The sequence below is a fragment of the Miniopterus natalensis genome, chromosome 2, assembly GCF_054644295.1.
Source record: "Miniopterus natalensis isolate mMinNat1 chromosome 2, mMinNat1.hap1, whole genome shotgun sequence".
Taxonomy (NCBI): domain Eukaryota; kingdom Metazoa; phylum Chordata; class Mammalia; order Chiroptera; family Miniopteridae; genus Miniopterus; species Miniopterus natalensis.
In genome coordinates this window covers 141,371,312-141,397,500 of record NC_142082.1, presented here as the reverse complement: position 1 = coordinate 141,397,500, position 26,189 = coordinate 141,371,312, and the positions used below count along the sequence as shown (strand labels likewise).

Here is a 26,189-nt window from a genome sequence, read left to right as displayed (position 1 = left end):
TATAAGGACACCAGTCATATTGGATTGAAGGCCTACTCTACTTCAGTATGGCCTCATTTTAATTAATTACACCCGCAATGACCATATTTCCAAATAAAGTCACATGGCAGAGCTTTCAGATGGCAAGGACTAGAGATCCCGGTGTTCTAAGTGATGCTCAGGGGTGACAGCTTAGGAGCATAGTGTTTTGTGTTTTTTAAAAAATTTTAATTATACTTTATTTTGTAGAGCAGTTTTAGTTTTACAGCAAAATTGACTGGAATGTACAGAGATTTCCCATATGCTCCCTACCCCCCACATATGTATAGCTTCCCTGTTATCAACAACCCCCATCAAAGTGATATATTGTTAAAACTGATTATCCTAAACTGACACATCATTATCACCCAAAGTCCATAGCTTATATTAGTTCAATATTTTTAATTTTATTTATTTATTTATTTATTTATTTATTTATTTATTTATTTATCTTTTAATTTTTAAAATTTTATTTTTATTTAAAATATTACAGATGTCCCTTTTTCTCCCCAATGACCCGTTCCACCCCATCCCATCCCCCTCCCCAGTCCCTCTCCCCACCATTGTCCATGTCCTTGGGTTGTGCATATATGCATATAAATTCTTTGGTTAATCTCTCCCCTTCCACCCACCTGCCCTCCTCCATCCCTCTGACATTCGTCAGTCTCATCTACCCTTCCATGTCATTGAATCTATTCTGTTCATCAGTTTATTAAGTTCTTTAGAGTCCACATACAAGCAAGATCATGTGATCTTTCGATGCCTGGATTATTTCACTTACCATAATTTTTTCCAGGTCCATCCATACTGTCCCAAAGGGTAAGAGATTCTTCTTCTTTACAGCTGCGTAGTATTCCATGGTGTAAATGTCCCACAGCTTTTTTTTTTAATATATCTTTATTGATTTCAGAGAGAGGAAAGGAGAGGGAGAGAGAGAGAGAGAAACATCAATGATGAGAGAGTCATTGATCGAGCCCGCAACCCGGGCATGTGCCCTGACCGGGAATCGAACCCTGATCGCCTGGATCCTAGGTCGACGCTCAACCGCTGAGCCATGCCCGGCCGGGCGCCCCACAGCTTTTTTATCCTCTCATCTACTGATGGGCACTTGGGCTGTTTCCAGATCTTAGCTATTGTAAACTGTGCTGCTATGAACATCAGGGTACATATGTTCTTTCTGATTAATGTTTCAGGAGTCTTAGGATACATTCCTAGGAGTGGGATCACTGGGTCAAAAGGCAGCTCCATTTTTAATTTTTTGAGGAACCTCCATACTGTTTTCCATAGTAGGAGCATAGTGTTTTTAGTTTTCTGCCTGAGCACCCATGGCTGCCCAGGATTGAGGCTGCAGGAAGGCTGGGCTACAGGGACCTGGCACTCTGCCATATGGTATGTTGGGTGGGGAGGAGGGGGGTGGGGTTGAGTTCCTGTCAGGGGAGCCATTTGGGGGGCCCTTTTACAGTCATTCTTCAAGGAAAGAGGCTCTCAGTGTAATGTTCACTCAGGGTATTTTTTTTCCAGAGCAGGTGAGAAGTGAGGAAGGGGTCTAACTACCCAGGTTTTTACCCCCCCGAGTTTTCCTGGATAGTTTTGCTTGTCCATGATAAAAATAAACCCTCTTGGTGATTTTATTGTGATGTCCTGAAATTTATGGAAGAGTAAAAGGAGAATGAACAGCTTTAATAAAATTAAGTTTTTGCTACCAGACACAGGGTGTGCCATTCAATTTGCTCAAGATTTCTTTTGTGCCACTGAGCAGAAGTTGATTTTTTCTCTCCCTCTCTCCCTCTCTTTCTCTCTCTTCTTTCTCTTCTTCTGTTAATCATTGATTTTTAGAGAGAATGGAAAGGAGAGAGAGAGAGAGACACTGATATGAAAGAGACACATCGATTGGTTGCCTCCCATATGTGCCCTGACTGGGGCCGGGGATCAAACCTGCAACCCAGGTATATGCCCTTGGCCGGGAATCAAACCCATGACCCTTCAGTAAATGGGCTGACGCTCTAACCACTGAGCACAGCGGGCAAGGCTGATCTTTCATTTCTTTGCTTATTACTGTAGCAGGAATATTTTCTCTCATTCTATTATCTAATCAGTCGTGCTTTGTGTTTTAGGAAAGCTGTTAAATTTGCATAATAATCTGTGTCCAGCCACTTTTCTGAATTGTCTTATTGTGTACAATAGTTTTCAGTTGATTCTTTGAGGTTTCCCAGGTTTGCAGTGTTATAATTTAGTCTTTTCTTTTCCGATTTTTCATATATTTTATTTTTTTATGTTGTCATGTTCCACTGGCTAATCCCCTCCCTACACATTAAGTAACAGTGGTGATTGTGATAATTCCTTGTTTAAAAATGTTTATTTTTTTATTATATGCTTTACATTGAGTGCTTCAGAAAAGAAAATAATTACAATGATTTCAAAATGCAATCCCTGGATTAAATAAATATCCTTTATAACTACACTCAATCAATATCTAGAAATGTATGTAGACACTAAGTCAGCTAACACATAATAAAATAACTATATAAACTAGAAATCTCAGGAATGAGGAACATGCATGATCAATAGTCACTTCGCCACCATGTTTTTTAAAAAACATGATTCACATTTGTTTCAATCACCTATACATCCACTCCAAGAGTTAAATTAGACTCCTGATGCTAACAACTTAACACTATGATCTTTGTTACCTTAAAAGATAATTTAGTTTAATATGGAGAGAATCGGGAAGAAAATTTCAGGACCCTTGATCAGAAGCTTTTGATACTTGTGGTACTACTGTGGTGTACATGAAGGCTCAAATACGGCTAAGAACAGTGTTTCCCACTGAGAACATGATCAAAGAAATAGATGTACTAAGCATTCTAAAAGCTACCTAGTCATCAAGAAGTTACTATAAAGGACTCATGTTAGTAACTAACCATGCTTAAAAAGTCTTAGTCAACGTTACAAAACCAAAACTTTTAGAGTAATATTTACAAATGCAAGTGTAACTGTTTTTTTGCTTTCTATAATAATCCTCTTTGAAATGTTAAAACTGAGGGCCCACTGTGGTTCTTTTGAAAAGCTGTTGGTGTACATGGGATGATCTACTGATTTACCTTCTCAAAGTATTCTTTGGAAGCAGTCAGATATGGCTTGATCGTAGGGGAATCTGGTGTCCAGTTTGCTGAGCAGACTTCTCCGTGGATTTCCACAACTGGAATGTCTTCGCCAGCCAGAGGGACTCTTCCACATTTCGGCCCCCAGGTAGATCATTGACACTCAAATGCTTCATGACTGCATTAGGGTGAATTATGAAGAGACCTCTTAGTGTGAGACCAGAACCTTCTAACAGCACACGGTAGTCTCAAAAAATGTTTAGTGAAAACTGACAAGAGTGTGATGTTCATGGGGCCCAAACCATCAGTTTTCCTCCATGTGTTTATCCAAGCAAGATGGCCCACATCACGACATTCATTGGCTTTGTCACTAAAAGTAATTTCTGCAGGACACACAAAGGTGAAATTCAAAAGATAGGCGAAAAGCATCAAATATTTCCTCTTAAAATCATTAAAGCTTAGTTCTTTGAAATCGCTATTGACAATGGCTTTACTCTTAAAATAGGGCTCATGCTGGGTGGTGGCAGGAGCATGGTTATGAGGAATTTTGCTAAGGGCAAATTTTTTGCTTAGCTGGAAGCAAACCACAATACATTTGTCAAGTGTGGTCTTGGAGAAGCAGCAGGCCTTAGGGCTGCAGAGGCAGAGGTGCCTCAAGGAGTGTCGCTCACATGTTGAGCAACCTCTGTGGTTGCGATCTTCAGGGCCTATGCTTTTACCCTGAAATCAGTTTCACCAGAAGGACAGATCATGACTCACTTTAGGTCATGACTTCCCTTCGCCCTCCTTCCCTTTCCCCCTCTCCCTGTCTCTCTCTCTCTCTGTCTCTCTGTCTATCTTTCAAACTGTCTGAGTCATCTTGCTTTAGGCCTCACTCTTATAGTTTGGGGACAATCTGTACTTTTGGCATTTGGCCAGCTTATTTGGGCAGGAGATGTTCTGAAGTAGTGCTCACTGGCCTGAGAATTTGTCTGTTTGATGGAGGTCTTTTTTTGTTCAATGATTTGTGTTTTTGAAAATGTCTTTATTTCACTTTAATCCCCCACTCCATTTCTAAACTCTTAATTATGAAAAGTTTCAAACATAGATGTATAACAAGCACAACAAACATCTGTAAAGCCTCCATTAGATTCCACAATTGTTAACATCTTTCCAAATTTGCTTTCTTTTTCTCTGTGTCTATCTAGGCATATATCTATGTCTATATCTATATTGTTATATTATTTGAAACGAATTGTAGACATCATGATACTCTACTCCTAAATACTGCAGCATACATCTCCTTGGACTAACCTCAAACCATGATCACATATGAAAATAACCATGGTGGAGTCCTTTTAAATTCTGTATTTCATTGCTGGAAGTTCTCATGGTAGTTTAGAGTCATAGGGATGCAGGGGGCTTGCTGAAGACAGTAATCCCATCCTGATCATGCCCTGTCAGGAAGACAAGAACAAGAGAGGATATCATAACTGGCTATAGTATTTGAAGGGCAGTCATGTGGAAAAGAGAGCAGATCTTCCCTTAGGATCTATAGAGGGGAGCATTTGGGATATAAAGAGTGGAAGTTTCAAGGAGACAAAGTGAACCAGGGATGGGACTAGTGGCCTATACTCAACAGGGAGTTCCCAATGACTGGAAATATCCAGGGAAATTTGGATGGCCCCTTCTTGGGGATGCTGTGGAGGGGAATTGTGTTGAATAGAAAACTGGTCTATAGGACTTTTAAGTCCTTTCTAATAATTTTTAGGGGACAGGGATAAGAAATTCTGGAGAGATCCAAACTGATCTGTAATTATAATCAAATTGTAATGGCACTTTAATGACAAACTGATAGTGTCTGTTTCTGTCTTAAGGCTGGATTTTTTTCCCTCTGGTGTTTACTGGCTGACTGCCTCATGCTCCTGGCTATTCTTGGTAAATCTAGCAGATATGCTTTTTTTTATTTTATAAGAAAGGACCAGAGAAATGTTGTCTTCTTTAAAGAGGAGGCTGGCCTTTTCAATTTGACAGTAGAGGTAAAAAAAGATAAATCAGTGAAATACCTTCAAATTCTATGTCTATTCTTTTTTGCCCCAGCTTGAATGTCTGAATTGATTCTTCTTAACTGCAAAATGAAAGACCTCAAGGGATGTTTCATGGGGAATAAGAGTAGGTTGGGCTGAATTTATGTCTGTGTCAGATAATGTGCTTACAGAGACAAAGAGCAGTAATAATTATTTTCAGAACTTCATGAGAGTTTGTTAAGTTAACTAATGACTGGGTATTACTGACAAGCTTTCCAAAGTGGGAATTATATGAAACTGTCATCTGATAGGAAAGGGTAACAGAGGAGAAGCCCTAGGTTTTTGCTATGAGGAGTTCATGTGAATTGTAAAAGAAATTCATATCTTCACTGTCCCATTGAAACCAATTCAATTTTATGCAAGAAGTGGCTGAATGGAATATATTTCTAGGAAGCTACTCAATGAAATGGAAATCATCCGTAGTTCTTGACCCAGCTCTGCTATTACTTGGCCTGGGCAAGTCCCTATTCTAGCCACAGTTCAGCTTCCTAGTCCATGAAATGTTCTGTGTATATTTACAGACGCTTTGAAGGGAAATGAGATAAGGTGATAAAGTAGTTATAAGTATATAGTATTATATAAATATGAGTACTGAATTTGCTGCTGCCTTAAGGATATCCCAGGCCTATTGGCTAAAAGTAGGAACTTGCCTACTGAGTATAACAAGCTCAAGAGGTCTTATCTGCAAGGAGATAAAATGTAGAGTGAAACTACTGTACACAGACCTGATTTCTAAGCAGGGCTAGGTTGGGTTAGAAACGGATAAGATAAGTGTATTTAATTAATAGAAATGTGTTCAGATCTGACATCAAGGACTTGGCAAGCCATTCCTGGTTAACACCTATTTCTCCCAAGTTCCAGAACGGCTTCCCACCTGGATCAGGAAGTCCCATGGCATCTTACATCCAAGGCCTACTTTTCTGATTTGTTCTATTCCTTCTATGGGTCCTTCCCACCACCTCTGCCTCTGTCCAAAGATCTCAATCTTGACTCCAGAGAAGACAGAAAGTAGGTTTTTGCTATTTTACTTGTGTTCAGCCTTACTTAGTTTGGAACAAGATGTGAGTGAGTCCAGCATAAGGAATTTCTATGGATAATGTTGATGATGACAAGTGGAGGGGGACTGGTTTTCCCAGTCAAGAGTCAGCTTTTGTGGTGCTTCATTGTTCTTCCCTGTGATGTGCAGTGTTCCAGGCTGGCGGCATGCTGCGCACAAAGAAAATTGTATTCTGTAGCCTCTTTAGATGTGCTGTGACTTGGCAAGGGCTGAAGGCAAATCATGCACCTGCGTCACATTTTTAGCTTGATGAAGAATGGTGTCTCCTTCCCACTGCCCTCCCTTCGCAGGAAATTCTCCCAGACGACTGCACAAACAAGCCCTAATTAAGTCTTTCCTTGAATCTCGACATTTTTTTCTACCAACCTTTTCTTGGGTTTAGAGGTGTAATTAAGAGGAAGTGGGAGAAAGTAAATCAGGTATGAGATGCAGCTGGGAATTGGCAAGAACCTTTGCCCTGGTGGCCCTTTGGACAGTTTAAACAGGGGAAGGGACATGGTAAATTGATGGAGGAATTAAGACGCTTTTGAAGGAAAAGTTGGTTGCTACTATATGAGAACATTTTTCTCAGACGTTTTGAGTTTCTTGTGTTTTTGCCTTTTTGTCTCTTACTAAGAGAATTTCAATGTTTCTCAGCCAACATTTAAAGATAATGCATGTAGGGTGCCTGATGCCTCCCTGGGAAGGCTATGAACACAGCCTTATAACTATATGCAAAATTTGGGGCTTTTGTGTACTTATCTGAAAGGAGAGTCCATATATTTTACAGGGGATTCAAGGCCTGCTTCTCCCCCCCTCCCCACTGGTATTAGAGAAGAGAAGGATCTAGAGACAGAAGTCTGGAAGGACAGCCACATTGGGAAGCCCTGAAGTGAGGGTGGAGCCTGTAAAAGTTAGAGAAGGGTGGAGGCCCCAGGCAGCCCCGTGAGAGACAGCAGGTGGTGAACTGCGTGCGCCCTGGAGTCAGATAGGTTTGGTCTCAGAGCCCAGTGCCTCCACTTATTAACTGTGCTGGCTGTGTGATCTGGGCAATTTATATCTCTAAGCCTCAGTCTTCAATTTTCTCATCTATAACATGGGATGACAGAACATACATACCTCATAGAATTGTTGCAAGGATTAATTAAAGTTATCCATGTAGCATGCCTCATTCCTCCCTGTTGATGTGGTGTGTGTGTGTGTGTGTGTGTGTGTGTAGTTTCTGGCTCTATGTGTATTTTTAATTTTATGCCTCATTCTAGGCCAAGCATCCTGTGCAGGCCTCAGAAGGCCCAGAGTTCTGTTCTGCTATTTGTTTTTTTCTGCTTTCTTTAGAAAATTAAGAGTGTGAGGTGGTGTCCTTGACTGAATATCTGACTTCCAGCTCCCCCAACACCAGCTTGCTGGGCAGGCTGAGAGCAGCATATTCACACTTTTCCAAGCAGTGTCGGGAGCAATAGAAGCTATGAACCTGGAGCCTGGAGCCAAGGGAGCCCGGCGACTTTGGGAAGGAGAGACCAAATCAGCCCTGGGAGGGGAGAGCCTATAAGCTGCAGCGCCCCAGATGGCAGCCTCCTCAGGCCACCTCAGAAGCCGCCTCTGTGGCCTAGCTCCTCTTGTAATTTGCACAATAGACCAGAAGATGGGGATCTTGACTCTGGAGTCAAGGGCCAGAGGCTCTGACTTGTTTCTTATTTGAACTGGAGGGAAATCAGACGCATCACAGCTTCCAGGAATCCTCTACCTCCTCAATCCTCTCCCTACGCTGCCCACTCAAGCCCACTCCCATGGCTGAGAGGTGTCTTTCTGGGGAGAGGGGAATGTAGGCCCACTCCCATGGCTGAGAGGTGTCTTTCTGGAGAGAGGGAATGTATCTTGTTCCTTTGGTCACCATCCTTGGCCCCTCCTGAATTACATTGCCAGAGCTAGTCTAACTGACCCCTTGCCTCAGGTTTCTTCCTCTAAACGGCTTGCCCCTAATGGCAGATTTGGGCAATGGTACCACTTACATGGGACATGTTGCGTAAAGACAAACAGCTAGTAGAATCAGACAGACCTGTCCTTGGCTCATCTCATCAGGTGAAGCTCTCCTCACCTCCTCAGAGAAGTCCTCCCTGATCACCCCATTTAAAGTAGCTCTCCCCAACCCCCATGTCAATTACTCTCTATCATATAACCCTGTTATTTACTTCATAGAAGTGATCATGACCTGTAATTATCTTGTTTACTTGTTTACTCTCCCCCCACTAGATCGTAAGGCTCAAGAGGGCAAGACCCTGTTTATCTTATTGCTGTTTCCCCAACACCCAACACAGGGCTGAATACATAGATTCTTAGTAAATATGTTTGGAATTAATAAATGACTGAATCCCAGCTTAATGACTGCTTAACCTTGAGAAAGCTGCTAAACTTCTCTGAGTCTCAGTTTTCTTACCAGTGAAATGGAGAGATAATGGCTATGTAATGAATATTAAATGACATAATGTATTTACAACATTAAACCTGGGTCCTGATGCATGGAAGTGTTCTCTAAAACTGCAGTGTTCTACTTTCTATCATGTGAGAAAAATAAAGTCTGAACTAATTAACCAGCTCTCAATAATTTGGCCATAGCTTTTCTTTAGCATAGTTTTTACTCCCTACAGCTCTTCTCTGTAACTTTCCACTTTGGCCCAAATCATTGTTACCCTGAATGGGCCATATGCATTCTTCCATGAATGCCCATGTCTTTGCCCAAGAGTTAAGATGCTATGCTCACTCCCCTTACTTGGCTCAACTATTTTCAGATTTAGCTCAAATCCATGTCCTCTGTGTTATGTTTCTAAAGTGCTCCAAGTCATAAAGATCATTTTCTCTTTTGAATTTTTACAATCTTCGTTGTTTATATTACTCATAGGGTTCTTATTCTATGTTCTATTATCTTGTCATTATATAAACATACAGTATATCCTGTTTCTGATTAAATTGTTACCCCCTTGGAGATATGTATTATATTTTAGATTTCTCCGCATCTTCTGTGCCATTTGGGCCTGTCAATAGTAGGTGTTCAAACATATATTTGCTAACTACTTTCTATGTGCCCAGCATTCTTTGAAGCTCTGTGGAGTATATAGAAGGGCGTAAGAAAAAGCCATTGCCTTCAAACATTTACAATATTAGAGCAAGTTAAAATCAACATATAATTAAAGTAATTAAATAACCACAGCATGGTAACTGCTATGAGAAAGGCTTCTTGGAAGTGGTGGCCTTTGGGGTTGACTTTGAGACATATAGATTGATGGAAGAGAACAGAGAGCCTAGAAATAAGCCCACACCTTTATGGTCAATTAATCTTTGACAAAGGAGGCAAGAACATTAATGGGGTGAAGACAGTCTATTCAAAAATGGTGATGGGAAAATTGGACAGATACATGCAAAAAAATGAAACTAGGCCACCTTCTTACACCATACACAAGAATAAACTCAAAATGGATTAAAGGCTTAAATGTTAGACTTGAAACCATAAAAATCCTAGAAGAAAACATAGGCAGTAAAATCTTGGACATTTCTTATAGCAATAATTTTTCAGATATATTGCCTTGGGCAAGGGAAACAAAAAAACCCAAAAAATCCAAATGGGACTACATCAAACCAAAAAGTTTTTGCACGGCAAAGGAAACCATCAATAAAATGAAAAGACAACCCAATGAATGGGAGAACATATTTGCCAATGATATATCTGATAAGGGATTTCCAAAATTTATAAAGAACTTATAAAACTCAATACCAAAGCAACAAACAATCCAATTAAAAGATGGGCAAAGGACCTGAATAAACACTTTTCCAAAGAGGACATACAGATGGCCAATAGAAAGATGAAAAGATGCTTATCATCAGAGAAATGGAAATTAAAACCACAGTGAGTTATCACCTCACACCTGTCAGAACTGCTATCATCAATAAATCAACAAACAAGTGTTGTCGAGGATGTGGAGAAAGGGGAACCGTTGTGCACTGTTGGTGCAGCCACTGTGGAAAACAGTGTGGAGATTCCTCAAAAAAATTAAGAATGGAACTACCTTATGATCCAGCAATTCCACTTCTGGGAATATATCCAAAGAAACCTAAAACACTAATTCAAAAGAGTGTACGCACCCCTATGCTCATTGCAGCATTATTTACAATAGCTGAGATTTGGAAGTAGCCCAAGTGTCCATCAGTAGATGAGTGGATAAAAAAGCTGGTACATTACACAATGGAATACTGCTCTGTTATAAAAAGGAATGATATCTTACTCTTTGTAACAGCATAAATGGAGAGCATTATGCTATGTGAAATAAGCCAGTCAGAGGAAGACAAGTACCATGTTATTTCACTCATATGTGGAATCTAATGAACAAAATAAACTAACAAACAAAATAGAAACAGACTCATAGATAGAGGATAGACTCTCAGCAGTCAGAGGAGAGGGGTTTGTGGGGCTGGGTAAAAAAGGTGAAGGGATTAAGCAAAAAACAAACATGGACGTAGACAACAACTTGGTGATTGCCAGATGGAAGCAGGGAGAAGTAAAGAAGGGTATTGGGGGGGGAGTAAATGGTGATGAAGAAATGGTAATATACACACAATATAATATACAGATGATGTGTTATAGAATTGTGCACCTGACATCTATATAATTTTATAATTTTATTAAGCAATGTTGCCCCAATAAATTCAATTAAAAAAAAGAGACTGACTTTGAGGAAAGGTTAAGATTTTGATGGGAAAAGATGGGGTGAATGTCAGAGTCAAAGGACAGGGTTAGTGAAGAAAATGAAAGAGACTGTGGCAATGAATGGTAAGACTCAGAAACAGGACCAATACGGTTCTGCCTCAGTTACACTGAAGCACAACCTCGTTTCACATTTCAGGGACAATGCAAGGGGTGGTACGCAGGGGTTGAAACTTTAACATGTTCCTGACTATGGTCCTCAAGTGTAGCTTCTTTGGAGAATGAGAATGATTTGCAACAGGTCTTTTTGTTCTAATGTGACTTATCTACAGTCTGATGTGATAGTACATACAAAGAAAAAGGCTCATTCCCTCTTCTTGGGAACAGAGGATTGGTCGGATTATGGCCAGCTTCCCTTTCCTTTAAAACCCAAATCAAATTGAATGTATTACTCATGATTTTCTAAACGTGTCTTAGATCAGTAGCTCTTGTTATTAAGAAATAATTTGCCTTAGATTATTTCTCGGAAAAGTTGGAAGCATTTTTGTGGAATTACTTCAACAATCATCTTCAGCTCAACTCTGTGTTTTTTGCTACCACCCTGAGACCCAGGGAGGAGACCTAAATCATAGTGAGTCTGTGGAGGGGATAGGATCACTGCCAGTCTGCTTATCTTTAATGCTCTTTAATGTGGCCACTAGCTCAGAGATTGACAAGTAATTTTAGAAGGTCCTCATCCTCAATTACTTCCTTCTGCAATCCCCAAGTGACGTTTCCCCAGAACTTAAAAAGCATGCAAGGAATAAAATCAGAAGAGACAAAACCTACACTTTCCCACTTCCCAAGGGTCAGGGGCAGCTGCAAATAGAAGCACGAGATTTTCATTTTCTAACAAGCAGTGGGAAGGACCTTCAAGCTCAGGGGCCTCTGAAGGGAGGGAGGCGGTTTCCACGGCAACCTGGGCTCCGCGGGCTGCTCCCCCCCCCCTCCCGGTAGCCCAGGGTACCGCCGGACGGCGTCCTCCCGTGCTCCGCGCCCTGATTGGCTGCACAGGCCGCTTGCTGATTGGCGGCGGCGATGCCTCGCGGGCCGGTGGCGGTGGAGGCGGCGGAGGTAGATGGTTGACCGTTGGCTGTAGGGTAGGGGTCGCCGTTGGGGCGAGCGGCTCAGATCCGACCCGAGGGCACGGGCTGCCGGCGCTCGGCCTGGAACCCGCGGGCGAGACCTTGCTCGGCGCCGCCATGCCCGTCGGGAGTAGCGAGCCGGACGGCGTCCTCCGCTATCAGGTAGGGCCCGCCTCCCGCCCCTCCCCGGGCTCAGCCTCCTCATCCTCTGCCCACCTTCCTGCCCCTGCCCCCAAGCTGGGCTCCTCTGGCCACTCCCTGAGGGCGAGGGCCGGCCATCCCGGGACACCAGGGGGCGCTCCCGGAGGCTGGGCGTCGGGCCGGGGCTGCGGGAGGGTGACCTTGGGCCGACCCCGAGCGGGCGGAGGGTGGCCGCGTCCCGCGCGCGGCGGCGACCGCGGTTCTCCCGGGTCCGCCCTGTGGGGGGAGAGGCCGGCTTCGGGCCTCGCCGCGTGGAGCTGGAACGTGGGAGAAAGGGTAGCGAGGGGCCGTCCTGTGGTGGAGCAGGTCTCCTCTTTGTGTTGTTTCTGGGGGTTTCAGGAAAAGCTGGAAAGACTGGAGGTTGCGACCAGACCCTTGTAGTGCGTCCAGCTTTCTGACTCCAACCACCCCGCTGCGCAGACACCCGACTAGCTGTGGGTGGGGAAGCAGGAGTGGGCTGGGGAAGTGCTGAGGAGTCAGGAGCAGTGTTTATTTAAGGGAGTGAGGAAACCGGGTTGAAGTGACTGGTAACCCAAATGCTGGGGTGGCGAGTGCAAGGAAAAGCATTGGACTCGGTGTCAGAGTCCGTAGGTTCACGTCTACATCTACCTCACACAGACTTGGCGACCTTGAGTAAGTCACTTGCCTCTTTTAACCTCAGTTCCCCCCATCTAGGAAAACGGGGATGGTAACAGCTGCTCCCCTTACCTGGTAGGGTTGGTTTGAGGACAAAACAAGGTGCTATTTGGGGAAGGGCTTTGTGAAATGATGTTTACTGTGTAACAACCAGTATGTGAGTGGCACCTCGCTGAATTCTCTAAGCCCCCCTCCCCCCTCCTGTGCAATCAGGTGGTATAGTTACTGCTCTTGGAAAAGGGACTGATTGAAGGAGGGTCAAGTCTGAAGTGGGCTGCAGTGAAGAAAATGATGGACCTTCTTGGGAAGGATGATGGGTCTTGGAAACAAGTGCCACATTGACACCAGGGATGGTTGCTGTAAGGAGGCAGGGAAATTACTCCAAGTTTGTGGAAAAAAAATTTCTTATCTAATCCTGTTAAGGCCTACTAAGTGAATATTCACTCTATATTTGGAATACAGTGATGAACAGAAATAGGCAATGTCCTTGCCCTCTGGTGCTTCCTATCGTGTGTGTGTGTGTGTGTGTGTGTGTGTGTGTTGGGGAGGGGGGATTACCACACAAGTAAACGTATTATAAACTGTGATAAGTACTTTGAAAGACAGACAAAATATGGACAAAAATCTAAAGAATGTGTCACTTGAGGGAAGAGGGAGCTCAAAGGGCCTTGGAGACAAAGAGAACACCATATGCAAAGGTTCTGTGGCAGAAGGAGGCACATCTGGCTACAAGACCCGAAAGAGGGCCAGTGTGGCTAGAGCCACAGAGAGCAAATGAGGGGAATGGTGTGACCCATGCTGAGGAAGTTGGTATTTCTCTGAGGAACAAGGGGAAGCCACTAAAAGGATTTAAGTGGGAAGCAAAAGGAGAGAGAGAGAGAGAGAGAGAGAGAATGAGCTAGAGAAAGAAAGGGAGCCAATGAGATCATGACCAGATTTTCCTATTAAAAAGATTTCTCTGGCTGCAGTGGGGAGAACAGGCTGGAACGAATGTGAGGAGACAGTGTCCTTAATTGCAGAATGTGTACAGGTTATATTGTCAAGGTCATAATAACCCTTAGGCTTCTATTAGTATTCTGTGAAATTGATAATTCCAGAGTGCTTCTGGGATAGGATAGAAAATAATTGTCTCCTTTACATCTAGTTCATGAAACTTCCATGGGTGGTGGGATGAGAAGAAAAGGAATGGAGTGGGAACAGTAGGATCTTGTGAAGGCTGAGTCAGGTATTGGACATAAGGGAACGTGTATATAGGCAGGAGAAGAAATGAGGGTGGAAGGAGGAAAGTAAATGGGGCTGATTTGTGGGAGACGCAGTCAGCCAACTGAAAATTACCAGTTAAGCCTCCTATGTGCCAAGTAGGCTGTGTGGAAGGGAGACAGACCTTACAAAATGAGATTGTATAACTTATGTAAACAGAGAGATTCCAGACCTCACATCTAAATATCATAAGTCTGTGTTGTTTTCTCTGCTTTGGACTATTGCACTAGCCTTCTAATGATTCCCTCTGCCTTTTCTCTTGCCATTCTACTTTAAACATGGCAGCCAGAGGGAGCTTTTAAAAACACAAATCAGATTATGTCATATCCTATCTTGAAACCTTTTAATGGCTTCCCAGTGCATTTTAGAATAAAATCCAAACTCCTTATCGTGGCCTACCAAGCTTTAAAGTGATCAAGGCCTTGACCACCCTCCCTGACTGCCTCTCTTCCACCTTCTCACCATGCACCCCTAACACTGGCTTTCTGTTTCTTCAGTATGGCAAGCACCTTTATGCTTCAGGACCTTTGTTCGTGTTGTTACCTCTGCCTAGGACATTTTTCTACCTAGTCTTCTTATTACTCAAGTGTCATCTCCTAAGAGTGCCTTTCCTTGACCTTTAACTGAAGTCACCCCCTTCATATGATCCTGTTTTGTTTTCTTAATAGCACATATAATTTATCTGAAGTGTTCTTGTTTTGCCTTTATGTTTATTTTCAAATAGAAGCCTCATGAGGGCAGGGACCAGGCACAAAGTATTTTCATCTACCACAGTGCTAGGTATAATATAGGTGCTTAGTTACATGAGTAAATGAATGATTCTTCCATAGCCAACGCCAGTGTGCCTCTCCTTAAGGAGCTCACGGCCTTGTCAGAATCAGCACAGGGCAACAGATGCCATTGCTCAATTACACAAAAGCACTCCCTTCTGTGCTGTCCTGTCTTTGCCCAGGTGTTCCCAGCTGGAAAATCTTTCCTCCCCTCTCCAAAATATCCCATTTTAACCTTCAAGCTTCATATCACCATCAGAATTCATCACTCGTCTTCTCTGCTCATGACACCCACCAAGTTCTGTTAGTTCTCCCACCCCTTACTTATGGAATATACCTGTTCATCTCTATTGCTAATCTGACATCTCCCTTTGATATTGTTGTTTATGTATGCTTTTATTGGTGCTTGCCGTGTGCCGGACACTGTAAGTGCTTTCCATGCATTATTTCATTTAAGTCTCTCAATAGCCCTGAGAGTTACATGCTTTTATTTATTATTCCCATTTTTCAAACGAGGAAACCAAGATGCAGAAAGGTTAAGTAACTTTTTCTAGTAAGTGGCTGCCCCTCTTCAAAGGATGTGCCCTTAACTAACACTATTAATGTAGCGTTTGGTTTTTGACCGGTGCCTCGCTCAGAGTTAGCATTTAATAAGTGTTTAGGAAGATATGTGTGGCAAGGTGTGCAAAGGAAATTATTAGAGTAGGAAGAGACTAGAATGAGGGGGCCAGCTAGGAGGGTGTAATTTAGAATGAGTCAACAAAAGTCTGCATTATTGAATTTTGATGAGATCTCCAGAGGTGATTATTGAAATTTTAGGAGTCTGGGAGCTCTTAAAGGGAGTAGTAATGAAAGAAGATAAGAAAGCTTTAGGGAAAGCCCCTAGTTTGTACTGGAACTGGGGACATCTTCAAAATTCTTCAAAGTTCTCCTAATCAGCACTTTAAGAACTGAGCAGAAAGAAGTGCTGGGGGAGGAGGAGGCTGGAGTGGTCAGAACCATTAGCACTTGAGTCAAGTGATGCTGGGACTTGCAGGGAGGTTCAGAGAGGGTGGAAGTGGGGAGCAAGTGAATTTGGGAAATTACTAAGGCTTTTCTGTGAATCAGGCCTGCTCAGAATGGAAAATTTTGCAGAAATCTTTAGAATAACAAACCCTGGTAAGTGGGTGATAATTGAGAAGCATGGCCACATGGGAAGAGAGTCACACTATATGTTTTATGATAGTCCTGAGAAAGCTCTAAGACAAGAGTTCCTGAAGGGGCCTGACTGCCCGTGCCCAGTGACTCTGGCACATGTCGAAGCTCAGTAAATATTTCCTGAGTGAATGAATGGCTCTGTAGAGAGCAGGTCAACTTTTCTGAGTTCAGTTTATGATAAGCAGTCAGTAAATATTTGCTGAATGTTATTGAACAAAAGTATCAACCATAGCAGTTCTCCTCTCACTGCATTGCAGTGTATAGTCCGTACTCCTCCACCCTCTCCCAACACACGCTGGGTGTTCTTTCCCTAAGTGGGAATTGGCGAAGCTGTGAGCATTCTCTTTACCTGGCTTTACCAGGGAAACTTCAGTAGAAGTGTGGGCTATCATGCTAAGCAGAGAATTGAGGTCGTCTGGGGGACAATTCAGGCTGCAAATTTACTTCCTGAAATATTTGTAGATAATTGTCTTAGCTCATGGTTTGCCTTGGCAGAGTAGACAGAGCTCTCAGTCAAGCCGGCACGGTAGTAACCAGGACACAGCAAAGCAACTGTGTTTATTCTAAATCTGCTGCTAGGAAACAGCAAATCTTAGATAATGGAGAGGTTTGTTTCTTATAAGGTAGTAACACATTTACTCTCGTCTTGGTAGTTAGAAAGCCATAATGTATGTATTAGTTTCTATTGCTTCCATAACAAATTACCACAAATTTAGTGGCTTAAACAACTCTAACTGGTACTCTTACCATCCTGTAGTTCAGAAGTTCAACAAGATCACAATGGGCTAAAATCAAAGTGTTGGTGGGGCAGTGTTTCTTTCTGGAGGCTCTAGGAGAGAATCTCTTTGCTTGACTTTTTCAGCTTCTAGAGGCTACCTGCCTTCCTTGGTTTATATAGCTCCTTACTCCATCTTCAAGGCCAGCAACACAGTGTCTCAGATCCTGCCTTTGGCATCATATCTCTTTCTCTGACTCGATTCTTCTGCATCCCTCTTGCACTTTTAAGGGACCCTTGTGATTATGTGGAGCCCATCAGAGAATCCAGGATAATCTCTTTATTTTAAATTCAGCTGTTTAACAATCTTACTTCCATCTGCAACCTTAATTCGGGGGTCATTATTCTGCCTACCATAGTGTATTAACCAGTAATCTGTACTGAACAGGAGTGACTCCAAGTGGGGTTCAATAAAAGCATCACTGAGAAACCAGAACCACTTTGAAATTTTAGTCCTCTAGAAGGCTGCTGAAGAGTCAGAACAGGGAGTTCGTGGGTATTCAGGAGCTCATGGCCACGGAGAAGAGGTCTGGAATCCTTGTCTCTTGTTAGGGTGACTGCATTCGGTGAGGAAGTGAAATTGAGGTCATTAAAGAGTTGAGGATCTATGGGTCAGATTCAGTGACAGAGTCTTTAAGGGACCAGAATTCATGCTGGGTGAAGAGGAAGATGGAAGTGAATAAAGAGACAGAGAGAACTGTTGCAAGTCTGGGGCAGTGTGAGGGACAGGCTTCTGGAGCAGTAAGAACTTAGGAAGGTAATAATGTGGAACTCGAGCTGTTCTCACTGTGGACATGAGCTCTCAAAACAACCGGGTTCTTTGCTTTTAGCAATATTAGAGTATAATGTTAATATAAGGAACACAGGAACCTGAGTGCTTCCTATCCCACTTAGCTCTTGCGAGATCTTATTTAGCCTTGACTTAGGTCTGTAGAGAGGATTGAGTGAGGTAATATATGTATAAAGCACAATGCTAGGCATATAGTAAGTGATCATAAATATTTGTTTCTAATACTAATTGCATTAACTCAGTTTGCTATTAGAAACCCTTGAAGCCACTTATATATTTATTGATTTTTAAAACTTGGTTCAATATATTAGAACTTAATAAATGCCTGAATCTTTTTATTGTCCTGGGTGGGGGAGGGGGAGGGGTAGAAGAGTGTTACTTACAATCCCTGAAAACATTGGATCCTTAGGAAAAAAAGATGAAAGAGGTCTTTAGAGGTAAAAAATCTGAGACTGACTGCTGAAAAGGAGGTGGGGTTGAATTTGGCAGGTCTACAACTTCACAGGTGGAGTGGAACAGCAGGGGAGGGGTGTCAGGGAGAGGGCTTAAGGTAGGCTCCACTGCCTGCCTCTTCTCCCTCCCCTGCAGCCTCTGTGGCTGATTCTAGGAGCAGGAGCCATTATGTAAGACTCATCCCTGCCCCTGCCTTTTAATTTGTTCATTAACTGTAAGTGAGAATCTGGTTTGCTACTCAGCTATAATTCATTCATTTTTCAAAGCTCATAATAATGCTTTCTCACTATGTGCCTTGCAATTTCAGTGTTTTAATGTTTATTTAACTCCCTTAGTTCTTTTTATTTTTTCGTGTCCATGTGATAGGCACCCAAATCAATTCACAGTTACATAGTGGATCCTTATCAGTGAGTTAGGAGGAAGTACAGAAAAGAGACTTAGAAACAGGGCCTTTTTTCTAGTTCATTCCTCTTTCCCTCCTTCCTTTTTTCTCCTAAACTTATATAATGTGGCTAACATGATTCTAATTTTTTTCTGAGTCATAAGCTCCCCTGAGAATCCGATGAAAGTTATGAACCTTTACCAAGAAAAATGTACACTCACACAATCCTCTGAAGCCGATTCCGAGGAGCCCTAGAAATCCATGGTTAAGAAACCTCTGCCATAAATAATGATGGTGTCAGAGGAAATAATAGTCAACTGGTGGGGAATCTGCAACATGAACAGACCAGTGAGACTAAATGTACTTTTCATTTTTATGATTTTAAACAAACTTTATATATACTTGAAATCTATGGAACATTTCAAGCATGTACCAAAGTAAGAAAGACATAAAAATGAATTGGTTAGACATAGAAATGAATTGGTTCAGTGGTTAGAGCGTCAGTCCATGGCCTGAAGGGTCCTGGGTTCAGTTCTGGCCAAGCCGTACCTTGGTTGCAGGCTTGATCCCGGCCCTATTCACGTACGTGCTGGAGGCAATCAATTGATGTGCCTCTCTCACATCGATGTTTCTCTCTCTCTCTCTCTCTCACCCCCTCTCCCTCTCCCCCCCCCCCCCGCTCTCTCCCTCCCACTCTCTGAAAAGCAATGGAAAAAATATCTTCTGGTGAGGATTAAAAAATAATAATAATAAAAAAATAAAAATGGATCGTCATGTACCCAATGACTTGGGTTTGACAGTGAACACACCTGTATTGATTCATCTATGTCTCCACTCATTCTCCAAATTCCAGACATCATATTATTTTATCAGCAAAAACTTCAGTATGTATCACTATTAAGGACCATTTTTAAAAATGACAAAACCACCATATTATAATATTATTGTTACACTTAAAAATTAACATATTCTTTCTATAATCAAATATCCTTTCAGTTGTTTAAAATTCTGTGAGTGCCTTATAAGTTTTTAAGTAGTTGACTTATTTGAATCAGGATCCAAACAAGGTCCACACATTCACATTCAAGCCTGACCTTTCAAATGCTCTGGCTAATGGTGTTTGACAGTGGCTCTGTTTTCTTTGGGAAGACAAAGAAAGTAGATGAACATTTTATTCAGTGAATTTAGGCTGTGGGTAACCAATCTAAATTAAGGAAACAAACAACAAGTTGACTTTCAACCTGAATTTTTCAGACAGTTGACCTTGCTCTTTATATTTTGCTTTCATAGTCTTTGAGTCAAAAATCAATCATCCCTCCCTTCTCCTCTTCATCCAGATTCCTGCTGTGTTCTATGCTGTGTGAGGTGTCTGTAGACAGTTTAAGCATCCAAATTAACTGGTCCTTGCCCTCTGGATATTACAAACCTGTGGGGAAGCCAATGTGAAAAATTATTATGAGAAAATATGTTATATGACTTAAAGAGTTCAGAAAACTAATAAATATTTATTCATCAAAATTTACTGGATACTTACTACATAATGTGACATTTTACTGGGTGCTAGGTACATAGTGGTGAATATAAGTACCTACCCTCCTGGGACTTAGAGAGAGCAAGCTGCTTAAAATGGTAAGCTACTGTATTAGACTCTGGGAGGACATAAAGGTGAAAGAATGTGGCGCCTGCTGTCAGGAAACTCATGATCTTAATCATAAGCTAGGTGAACAAATAAGTCTAAAACAAAGGCAAGTTTTTTCTACCTAGAAGTTATTCCTCAGGCAGGACTTTATACAAGAGTCTTTACAACCTGGATGGAAGTGAAACTGACATGCTTGGAAAATTGACTCAAAGCACCTATGGTGATGAGGACATTGATGTTAAAGGTGTATTTGAAGATTTTGAGGAACATTTATAAAATGTGACAATAAGTAATATTTCTAAGTTAATTTATTATTTTACATATCAGTAATCTTTCAGCTTTATCCATAAATATTTCAGTATGTATCACTAAAAGATAAGCATTCTTTAAAAAATAAACACAGTACCACCTAGAGAAACACTAAGAGTTTCTTTTTTTATTTTTATTTTTATTTAGCTTTTATTGCTGCTGGGCAGTTCTTTTTTTTTTAAAACATATCTTTATTGATTTCAGAGATAGGAAAGGAGAGGGAGAGAGAGAGATAGAAACATCAATGATGAGAGAGTCGTTGATCAAGCCCGCAACTGGGCATGTGCCCTGACTGGGAATCTAACCCCGATTGCCTGGATCCTAGGTCAACACTCAACTGCTAAGCCACGCCCGGCCGGGCCTAACAATTTCTTTAATATCATAAAAGGTCTAGTCAATATTCAAATTTCCAATCGTCTCAAGTGTCATAACTTTAAAAAGGTATTTAAAAAATAACTAAAAAATGTATTTCAGTTAGTTTGTTTGAATCAAGATTCAAGTAACATCCACATTTTGGTTGGCTCGTTGTCTCTTAACCTGTTGGTTTCACCTTCCTCTTCCTCTGTCTGTCTGTCTGTCTCTCTTTCTTCTTTCAGTTATTTATTTTTAAAAAGGGGGTCGGGGGGGATTTGTTCTATATAGTTTCCCACAGTCTGGATTTTGCTGATCGTATTCCCGTGGTGATGTTTTTCCGTGGAGCTCTGATTCATTGTATTTTCAGTAAATTGGTATTTGGATTTAGAGGTTTGATCAGATTCAGAGACAATTTATTTGGTAAGATTGCCTTATGGGTGGTGATAAGGTCTCCCTTTAGGAGGCATGTAATGTCTGGTTGTCTCCCTCTGTGTGATGTTGGTGGCTGTTGAAGATCAGTGCAGTCCATTTGGACTGCAAAATGGCAGTGTTCTAATTCTAACACTCCTTTCCATTTATTCTTTTTTGTAATGAGAAACTTGTCTCATCTACTCTGTGGTACATTTTATATAGGTAAACTGGGATTAATTTTTAACAGTTTTCAAAGCAATCAGTTTATTAGCATGAACTTTATGTTGACCAACTAGTTCATTTTCAACGTGGCATTTTGAACTCGTGGATTTTAATGTATGTATTTGATATATCCAGTCTGGTGCAGTTATTACCCTTACTGGTGCTTACATTGTCCTGTTTTTGGCAAGGGACCTTATCTTTAAGTTGGCTGTCGAGTCCTTTGGACAGGACCCTAGCTGTCTTTGAGTGCCTTTTAGTGGAAAATAGCACTTTAAGAGACCATAGTCTAGGTGCTAATGATACTCATTGCTATTGGTTGGCCATTTTTTCTAGGGCTTTTGAATGGACAGAGCTAGAAAATATAAATTTATAGATTTAAAAATACTTACAGATAAAAATATGTCATATATTCTTATTGATACTTCAATTCACATTCAGAACTGCACTGCTCTTTACTTACCTTCTATCTTACAACTGTTTCTCCTTTTACCCCTGCTGAGAATCCCAGTTCACAGTCACATTGAGAGTAACAGAAAAAGTTCACATAATTATTTGATTCATCCCACAATACGCAACAGTCTCAGAACAATAACATCACTACAACCAACAATATAGTAACCAAAAAGCAATTTAGGATCTTTTTCAGTTCTTTTTGTCCTTAGGATATATCCCAGGAAGGATACTCAATTTATTATGTTTTAAAGTTACTTGGAATAATTTCTCTTGGAATAGTTATGCCATCAATTTGGCATTTGTTTTTATTTTGTTTTTGATTTCTGGGAATTGCTTTTTAAATTTTTAATTTTGTTTTGAAGTTGTGTAAAATATATATAAAATAAAAGTATGTTCACAGAATTTTAGTTTCTATCCTTGTCTCCTTTCCTAGATGCCCTCCCTCCCTCAGTAGGTAACTATATAATGGGTTGGTTTTTCTCTCTGAACCAATAGACAACTCCAGATGAACTAAGAAAATTAAAAAATAAAAACATGTTTTATTGCTTATTCTTCCTTTATGTATTTTTAATTATAAGCAGATGCTTATAGTCCAAAACCCTTTCTTAGACAAAAATTATACAGTTTTTTCCACCTTACTTTTTAAACTTAATATTATATCTTGTAGCTTATTACCTAGTGGTAGTAATATATACTTTTAAACATGTGTATAAAACTAAGTAAATAAAGTACTATAAGTAGACATTTGAGTGTTTCATCTACTTCCCTAAAAGTTTATTCAAGTTGACTACAAAACCTTTTTTTTTTTTAATCTTCTTTTTAGAAAAATGAATTGTCTTATAGTCAGGGTTGCCTTATTGGAGGATATAGATGATAACTACAAAATAGTAAAGTTAGAACAGTAAAATGGAAATTTGTGCAGGATCGGGAAGGATGGTTAGGATTTGCTGTGCTGGAGAGTTGGGGAAAAGGAATGTTAAGTGAAGGGATAGTGAGAGCAAAGGCATGAAGGTGGGAATGTGCACAGTGCCTGTGGGATCAGTAAGCCTGACTGGAGCTGCAGGCTTGGTAAAGGAAATAGACTAGCAGGGAGATCAGTTAAGATATTTTTTGAAGTAATTCAGGGTATGGTGATGGTCTTGATAAAGTAGGTGCCATTATATTCATTCTTTTTTTTTTTAATCCTCACCCAAGGGTATTTTTTCCACTGCTTTTCAAAGAGAGTGGAAGGGGGCGGGGGAGAGAGAGAGAGAGAGAGATATGGATGTGGGAGAGACACATCGATTGGTTGCCTCCCGCACATGCCCCAACAGGGGTCAGGGATGGAATCTGCAACCAAGGTACATGCCCTTGACGGGAATCAAACCTGGGACCCTTCAGTCCGTGGGTCAACACTTTCACCACTGAGCCAGACCAGCTAGGGCTATATTCATTCTTTTAACAAAGATTTATTGATCACCCACTATGTGAAGTCTGTGCAGAGTGCTGGGGAAACAGCGGTGAGGAAGACAGATGTGGTCCCTTCCTTCAGAAGCAGAGACATTTCTTTACTAAGAAGAAGTACAGTGTGATATGAAGGCATAAAAATGGGGGGGCCTAGCTTAGTTTAGAAGAGTGGTAGTCAGGGAAGTCTTCCAAGGAAGTGCATTTAGACTGAGATATATGGGATGATGAATAAGTATTAGTTGCTGGTGGCGGGGTGAGAGTAGTAGGCCGTAGTAGGGAAGAAAGTGAGTATGGTTCTAGAACAGAAAAAAAAATGTCCAGTGTGACTAAAAGTATTGGAGAATATGGGATAGAGTGGATGTGAGATGAGAGTAAATTCGAGGGAAATTGCAAAAGAGATCTTGATAAGAAAAGAGAACTGTTTTCCTGAAGGCATATAATTGGCATTCAATATATATGGAACGGATGACTAAATACATTTGAAATTTCAAATGTGGACTAAGAAATGATGGTGCCATAGGAAGGAGTAAGGAAATGAGCACAGGCTGCTAGTTTTGGAAGGAAGATTAATTCGGTTTTAGACACATGAGTCTTGAGGTGTGGCCTTCCAGGGGTTTGTCAAATACTGAGCCACACACTGTTTATGGTGCTGTTGAAATTGTAATACTCAAGTGAGGGAAACAAAAGGTAGACAGCTCTTTCTTGGGAGTTATATTCAGAGGAAGAAGATGAGCCTTAGGATGAGGCAAAGAAGATTTGGTCAGGGAGCAGGATGGAGAATTTCAAGGATATAGTGTTAAACAGGTTTAAATGCTGCAGAGGTCAAGGAGACCAATTTACACCAAATGAGACAATGTGGTTGACACCACTTACAAAATGCCAACCTGGCCCTGGCCGGTGTTGCCCAGTGGTTAGAGTGTCAGCCAGGCAACCAATTGATGTGTCTCTCTCTCATCGATGTTTCTCTCTCTCTCTCCTCTCTCCTCCCTCCCTCCTACCCTCTCTAAAAAATCAATGGAAAAAATATCCTCCACTGAAGATTAACAACAGCAACAAAAATGCCAACCTGTTATACGGTTGTATAGATGGAGTGCAGAGGTGAAAAGGCATGGGATTCGGCTGTCATAAGACTTGGATTCAGTCCTAGCTCTGCTTTTACCCCATTTGTGACCTTGGGCAATAATTATTTAATGTTCTCTGAGTCCCAGGCTGCTCATTTATAAAATAAGAAAGAGAATGGCTGCCATATTTGCATCTCAAAGTTATTGTGAGGTTCAAATTTTAAAAATATATAAACCATTGTGTTTTTCTTCCAAGTGTTGCATAGAGAGTCTGACACAGGGTACTGTGCTGAATGTTTGGATGAATGAATGAATGAATGAATGAGTATTACTATGACTACTTATTTATGTTTTAACAGAGACCAGATGAAGAAGCTGTGGTGGATCAGGGTGGGACCAGCACAATTCTCAATATTCACTATGAGAAAGAAGAGTTGGAAGGTAAGAACTGCTCTTCTGTGTAATGGGAGAAATTAGTGTGAGGCAACCTGGTGTGGGAGGAACAGCTTTGTCATCAGGAGACCTGGGTTTGAGTCCTAATGCTCACTAGCTGTAAGACCCTGGGGGAAAAATCACTTAATAGCTCAATTTCCTTGTTTGTTAAATAAAAGTAGGGATAATAATACCTGTCTTACTATTAGGATCTAATAGACATCATCTGAGACAGTGCTTTGAGCACTGTAAAGTCCAATATAAACATTAATAAATGATCTATTCCATGAGAATGCGAAGCACTCAGATCAGTTTATTGATTCTTGACAACAGCTTAGAAATATAAGCATGTGCAAAAATTTAAAAGAAAAAAATACAAATAAAATTTAAAACTCAGTTTGGCTATATAACCCTGTTTTTACCCCATTTACAATGTTTACTCTTTCCTTCTAACTAAACACATTTCTGCCTGGTGTTTTCATCTAAACAAGAAAAGGGAAAACACGTACATACCTGTAACATATTCTTTAAGGTTCACAGCACAGTGTTATATAAAAAGCCAACGGAAGTGGACAGGAAGGAACATTTTTATCGATCTGCTGTTTCTGGTTTACCTTATTAAGGCTATTCTTCCTCACCTGCCCCACCCCTAGCTCCCCACAGGACCATGTGTGAGGTCCTTCTGCTTTCCTTTTTCCCATGGGGCATAGTTTCCTGATAATTGGTGATGCTCCGTTTTATTAGAGAAAGGCTCCTGTCTAGTATAGCTTTAGTGAGAACCCACATTTGGCTCAAAAGCCTTTGTGAACTCTCTGCAACATCCCCTGCAATGTTGAAGTCTATGATGCAGCAACTTTCTAATGAGGGGCAGCATGTGAAAAATTCTCTCTGTACTGCTTGTTCCCGTGACTTTTTTTCCATCAAAGTCTTACAGTCCCCCGAGAAAACTTGTCCTTTGGATGGGGAGAGTGAAAGCTCTAGAGGCTGACTCAGCCTTCGGATCTGTTACCATGAGAACTTATGTAGGTGGCTCTGTGTAGGTCAGTGGAGTTTGGATGTATCAAGGTCAAGTTTTCCAAGTTATTTTAACCAGATGGAAGAGCCACTGTGGGTTTCAGCAATTGGGAGAAAGTGGGAGAAGGAAAGGGGGTAGGGGATGGAAGGCTAACATATGTTGAATGACCCTGTGTGTTAGGCATTTGACTGGGGCCTTTGAACAAGTTGTCTTTTTTATCTTCTCAACAACAAAGGCAGGTAAGTTTTATCCTATTTTAAGGAAAACTGTTCACAGTCATCTAGCCCCATGATTTTCAACCTTTTTCATCCCATGGCACACATAAGCTAATTCTAAAATTCTGCT

At 41.2% G+C, this 26,189-nt stretch overlaps 1 protein-coding gene and 1 pseudogene across 1 annotated transcript in view; one reads left to right on the top strand and one right to left on the bottom strand.

Moving 5' to 3' along the window:
- Positions 1 to 3,107: 3,107 nt before the first annotated feature.
- LOC107528089 (thioredoxin-dependent peroxide reductase, mitochondrial pseudogene) lies at positions 3,108 to 12,157 on the bottom strand (annotated as a pseudogene).
- The window catches only part of SLC4A8 (solute carrier family 4 member 8), a 71,477-nt gene continuing 57,389 nt past the window's right edge, over positions 12,102 to 26,189 (top strand). Inside the window, exons 1-2 of the mRNA XM_016201303.2 lie at positions 12,102 to 12,200; positions 24,757 to 24,838. Of these exons, the coding sequence (XP_016056789.2) occupies positions 12,156 to 12,200; positions 24,757 to 24,838 (127 nt within the window). The 5' untranslated portion in view covers positions 12,102 to 12,155. The remainder of the gene's footprint in view (positions 12,201 to 24,756; positions 24,839 to 26,189) is intronic.